We start from the raw sequence: 6,000 nt of genomic DNA, 5'->3' as shown, positions 1-6,000 counted from the left end.
ACATGACCCTCTGTAAAATTAATTAACTAATTAATCTAATTTTTTTGTGGTTTAATTTCCCCCAAAGACCTGAAAAAGCAAAGAAATTGAAGATTAGATTCTGACATCCCTTACATCGATCAGTTCGGATAGACGCTTTGGGAGTGAACCACAATACAATCCTTTTGAACAAAAGGAGAGAACATGAAGTACGTTGAATCTTCCCAGGACAGGTCGATCTACCGAAGGACACAATATCACCATGATGACTCAAATGTTAGGTCAAAGGAATTTGCAGTTAAACCAGGAGATAAACGTGTTTTCCACACATGACCAGGTTGGTGTGAGTAGCCTTTTCTTTTCTCTTATCTTATTGAATCATCGTTTGAAAACTGCTTTTCTCTTCTTTTTTTTTTTTTACATTTCCTGGAGTTATCTTTTGTCTGATCATAGAATCTAATTTTACTGTATAAACTGAAACATTTGAGTTTAGCTAAGAAACAATCAAAGTGGTAAATCTTTTTTTCCACAGCACTCTATCCTACATATTCTGTTCTTAAAATCCCTGTGGATTAATAAGTCTAACCGTCTAATAAACCACAAACACTTTAGTGAAACAAATTACTACATTGTCCACAGATTGTCTGATCCTTTATTGTGTTTTTTGTTTACAACTTTTAAAGTGAAGTTTGCAGCAAAAATGATCAGAGATGTTTGAAATATTCTGTCCAATCTTCTTTCTGTATTTAAACACTCGTGTCTCAAAATTGACTGTGAGAAATAAAAAAAAGGCACAATCTCATTGAAGCCCAGTGCATTTTTTTTGTTTTGTTTTATTATTGTCGTTATTGTTATTATTTTTTTTAGCAACTACAAATTTTGCTGTGAAATCTGCAGGGCACTTGATCCTCTGGTACCAGCCAAATTCATTCATATCTCATCTTTACCACCAGTTCAAGTTATAAGAACATGATGAAGAAGTCAAACAGATGTAACAAAAAAGTTTTTCTCCCCACCCCTAATAACAAAAATAAAAATAATAAGGCTCAATGTCATCAAATAAAAATAAATAAGGAGCATTCTCCCTTGTACAGACACATAATCTGAAGCATTCAGTAATAAAAATAAAACGTCAGTGCAATTCTTTTGACACGTGTCAGCCGCTCCTTAGGTTCTCCCATGATTTGACTAGTTACCTTGGCGATAAAGCAATGGCCCTCAGAAGAAAAAAAACACCAAATATTAACCCTCCATAACAACATAAAAAATAATAAAACTGAATTCACAGCCTTCTCTTTGTGTACGTTTACATTTAAAATAACACAAAAATGGACAGAAAAGGCACAAGAAACTACAATTTGAGTAATACTGAACAACCTAAAAGGAAATTGTCTCTTTTTTTTTATAATAATGAAATATTTTGGTCATTTACAAATTTATTATTCATAATTATTTATTAAAATTTTTTTTAAAGCATTTTCAAATAGACATTGAGATTAGCAGTATCTAATTAGATACAGGATATATATATATATATATATAGATATATATATTTGTATATATTTATAGAGATTTACAGGAACAATATTTTCACACAGAAAAAGTGCATTTTTTATAACAAACCTGAATATTGCCAAAGACCAAACATTTAAGTTAACAATAGTATTGAAATCTGTATAAAACAAAACAAAACAAAACAAAGCAATAATAATAGTAATAATAATAAAAAAAACAAGACTAGTGTAGCAACCAATAAACCAAAATTGGATGCAAGGTGCATCAAGGTGTCGACACTGCTAAGTGCTCTGTTCTGTTGTGGCCGAGTCTTCTTCACCGTCTCCCTCTACCGCATCATCGCTTGACGTCGGATCGTCCCGCTCTGGTGCGATTCCTATGGCACGATAAGCTACTGGGGCTGCTGTTCCGAGGCGAGGCGCTCCAGTTTGACTGCCTCTAACGCCACCTTCCCTGGTCTGTGTGGCAGACCCGTGGGGGCGGATGGAGCTGTGTGAGCTGCCATATTGCTTTGAGTCTGTGGTCTCCAACTTGAGTTTGGAAAAAGTAAGTTCTGTGCTAAGAGCGTGGTGGCTGGCTCCTGCTGCCTGGTGCTCCCACCCGGTGTCTCCAGGAGTCCTTAGCCCTTGAGTCCTGGGGGTCCCGCCCCAGTATGATTCAAATCGGGACAGCGATGGCCCCTCCAGCGGGGGGGACGTTGGAGATGAGGGAGTAGTCGGGTGGGACCTCGGTCTGGCCTGTACCATTTGGATCCCACCGATGGGTATCATCAGGCAGGGGACCTTTGCTTGCTGGGAGTGCATGGGCAGATGGCTAAAGATGTTGTCTGCTGCTTGGAGGCCGGGATAAGCCTCGCAGGTGGAGAGACGGAAAGCCGGTGGGAACAAACTCGCTTCTGACAATGTTGGCCTTTCTCCTGCAGCGCCACTTTTCTCCTGCAGGGGGAGCAAACACTTTAATTTTGAACACGAACTCTGACAGAACACAAAGGGCTGCAAAGAGTGAAAAAAAAAGAATCAGAGATTGATTATTCCCCTGAATAAAAATATAAGTCTAAATGTCAGATTATTTTACAGCAATGCGTTCTGTTTGTGAACCCTTTTAATTCAGACCTATGAATCAGCAAAAAAAGGGCTACTAAACTCGATTCTAAACTTTCTAAACTACAATTCATAATCTTTTGAACATTTTCTAATGCTACATCCACAAATGTCAGTACATTTTCTTTAAATTTTTATGACGTACCCACACAAAAGTAGTAGATAGAAAATAGTACATGGATTTTCAAAGCTCTATCACTGAAAATGTGGCGTAACTCCTTTTAAAAGCACATTTTACAGCAAACTCAATCATAATATCTGTGACAAAGTTTTAACCTTGAGACAGATTTTCAATTTGAACTAGCTCTGGATATTTGCTGGGCCCTTCTGATTCTTGAACATGGTTTTATCTGAACCAGTCGACTGGAGCTCTGGCTGAATGTTTGGGGTTGTCATCCTGCTGGAAATCTCAACTCTTTGACAGATTCTAACAGGTTTCTTTTCCAAGATCGCCCTTTTTTTTTAGCTCCATCCATCTTCTGGTCCAATCTGAGCAGATTCATTGTACCAGCTGAAAAGGAAAAGGCACCCCCACACCATGATTCTGCCACCACCATGCTTCACTGTGGGTATGGCATATTCGGGAAGATGAGTAGTGTTTTACACCACACTCTCTTACTCATCAGTAAATTAAATGTTGGGCCTTTTCTGACCAGAACACCTTGTTCTATGTTTAGTATGACTAACCTCCACTCTTCACTTAAAGGATGTGGTGGATGTGGGTGTTGTAGTTTAGTTTTCTTGCACATTATTTTATCAAGGCGGTCAAAAAGTCTAATTTTGGTCTCAGCTGACCGGAGCACAATGTTCCCCACATGTTTGTTGAGGCAAAGCTTCAAGTAATACTTAAAGTTTATTTTTCTTTAGTTGTTAGTTGTATCCTGTCATTTCACTTTTACCTAAAAGTCAAATTTAGCTGAGTTGTGAATCACTGTAGCTCCTCCACAGCTACCCTTGCTCTCTTGGCTGCTTATTTCCTTACCTTTGTCAAGTATGTATGTGCTACTTTATTGGTCTATCACATGAAATGAAATACCAACTACTGAATAGGATCTTTAAACATTTTGCTACCTACAAAGACTCAATCTTTCATTTATTTTGGAAGACAGCACACAATATGCCATGCGTTCCTGGTCAGATAAAAGAACCTGGTGGATAATTAGTGAAAAGGCAGACTTAAAAAAAAAATCTTATTTTTAACATATTTTCAAGAGCACTTTGAATACAAATAGAAAAATCTGGCTCCTTAGAGTCAAAACCAACACATGTAAAGTTTTTGTTCAGTACTGTACGTAGAGTAAATGAAAATAAAAAGTACTTACCGGTTTAACATGGCCTCCCTTCGTGCCTGGGCTCTCCCAGGGCAGGTATCCGGGGGTCCTGTGCAGCGCCCCCAGTGGTGATGGAGAGGCTGGAACTTGAGACGGTCGGTAGCAGCTGGGTGAAACGGGACGAAGAGGAGAATGTGTTCTGACGGGAGACGGCCTCCTCTCAGGGGAGGGCGAGATGTGTCTGCCAGACGAGGATAACTCGGTCCTCGGGGAAAGGCTGCGAATCGTCGAGGGCAGCTCCAGGCGGGGGGAGAGGCTGCGGCTGGGGGAGCAGCTCTCGCTGCTGGGGGAGAAGGCCCTTGGAGAGCCCTTCCAACCTTGCCTCGAGAACAGCGCCCTCCTCCTGCCCGGAGAGGCCGCCCGTCTGCTGGGCCAGACTCCCCTCGGGGCGGGCTCCGAACCGGGACCGGGCTCCGGATCGGGGGTGCCCTGCTGCGAGCGCCGTGCACAGCTGGAGCGCCCTCCCGTCGACGGATGAGTGTCCGATGAACAGGAGGACGGCGGGTCTTCGTGGGACGTAGACTCCTCTTCCTCCTCGTCCTCATCCTCCTCTTCCTCATCATCGTTGTCATCCTCATCGTCAGACTCCTCCACGTCGGAGAACTGATGCTCCCCCTGCTCCTCTGAGCCGAGGACGCGCTCGTCACTGCCTGATGTTTGAGCAGATGGAGAAAATCACAAGAAACTTTCAATCGTTTCGTGTCGCATTCACACAAACTATTCAGAAAATCGTGACACAGACTCAAAAAGCCTTTACAGAACAACCTCGGATAAAAAAAAAAAGAAAAGAAACCCAAACGGGTGATGAAGGCTCAGTTCACCTTCCACTGAGCCTTCAGTGGAAGGTGAACTAGTCTGTTATAAATAGACTTAAGAATAAAAAAGGCTGGAATTCAACTGAATAGCTCTTTTCAAAAACTATTTCTGCAGCTTTGTGAATGGAGGAGTCGGTACGTCCTTGGCCGCTCTCAGCCTGGACCGTCAGCAAGAGGGAGGCGCAGAAGACAAAGCCCAGGAGGAGACAGTGAGGCGCTCGACTCGAAGCCAGGTGGAAACAAGTCTGCACTGTTCAGCCGCACTCCGGCGACACGAGGTGCAGCGGACAGACTCCTGCGACAACTGCACCGGAAGAATGGGACTGGCTCCTTATTCTTCATTTATTTATCTCACACTTCTCCCTATCCCTTATGCAACATCAAGGGGCCAGAGACTTGAACATGCTGTTGCATAAGCTGTCAGGGCCGAGCAGCTTCTATCCTTCGCATGCGGGAGTTCACGTAGCTGTGATTGGGGGTTCTGCGGGGTGGAAGCGGAAACATGAAGGACGTCTTCCCGTCCCCACTGAAGTACCTGTTTCCTCGCTCTCTGGCTCGTCCAGAGACGTCTCAGACACTCCCACTGCCTGGCATTTTTTCCCATGAGCCTTTGACTTCATGTGTTTGGTAAGGTTTCCTGGAAGAGAGCGAGAAAATATTTTTAACAGCCGGGCTAAAATACGCTCTCCTGGAGAAAACCCAAGCCACACAAGTCACGTTGGTTATTCGTGTCTTAGCTTTACCTTTGGTTTTGAAGGCAAAGTTGCAGTGTTTACAGATGTATGGGCGGACATCGGTGTGCGTTCTGATATGCTTTTTCAGCATGCTGGGCTTCTTGCAGCGAATGCCACACTCTCCACATATGTACTTTCCCCGACCGCGACCTCGCACATAGACGTACTCCTCATTGGACCTGTAGCTAGGGTAACCAGAGGAGAAACAAAAGACTAAGATTAAAAAACAAAAGAAAGAAAGAAAACTGTTTTCAAGAAAACGTTTGCATTGCAAAAATTAAGAGAATTGGTTCCTGCTGTGATCATGCAAAATGCTGGCAAAATAACTCAAAACAGCGACGTCAAGAAAATTCTTATTCTTGAACAAAATTGTGATTCTTTGACCAATTCTGGCTTAGTTTCAGGGATCGAAGCGCACAGGAAGCCAAATATTTTCTGGTAGAGAAAACGTATTGTGAAAGGCTCTGGCTGCTGCGCTCAGATCAGACGGGGGTCTCTGTGAAGAGAGCAGCTGAAACACTAGTCG

General features: G+C 42.7%; 1 protein-coding gene across 3 annotated transcripts in view; it reads right to left on the bottom strand.

Moving 5' to 3' along the window:
• Positions 1-611: 611 nt before the first annotated feature.
• The window catches only part of hivep3b (HIVEP zinc finger 3b), a 49,690-nt gene continuing 44,301 nt past the window's right edge, over positions 612-6,000 (bottom strand). For all 3 annotated transcript variants that reach the window (XM_017309627.1, XM_017309626.1, XM_017309628.1), the window contains 4 exons: positions 5,484-5,659; positions 5,276-5,377; positions 3,917-4,575; positions 612-2,429 (listed from right to left, as the gene is read on the bottom strand). In XM_017309627.1, the coding sequence (XP_017165116.1) occupies positions 1,776-2,429; positions 3,917-4,575; positions 5,276-5,377; positions 5,484-5,659 (1,591 nt within the window). In that variant the 3' untranslated portion in view covers positions 612-1,775. The remainder of the gene's footprint in view (positions 2,430-3,916; positions 4,576-5,275; positions 5,378-5,483; positions 5,660-6,000) is intronic.

This window comes from Poecilia reticulata, linkage group LG16 (assembly GCF_000633615.1).
Source record: "Poecilia reticulata strain Guanapo linkage group LG16, Guppy_female_1.0+MT, whole genome shotgun sequence".
NCBI classification, from domain to species: domain Eukaryota; kingdom Metazoa; phylum Chordata; class Actinopteri; order Cyprinodontiformes; family Poeciliidae; genus Poecilia; species Poecilia reticulata.
Note: the sequence above shows the minus strand (reverse complement) of the source record. Positions and strands in the feature narration are given on the sequence as shown.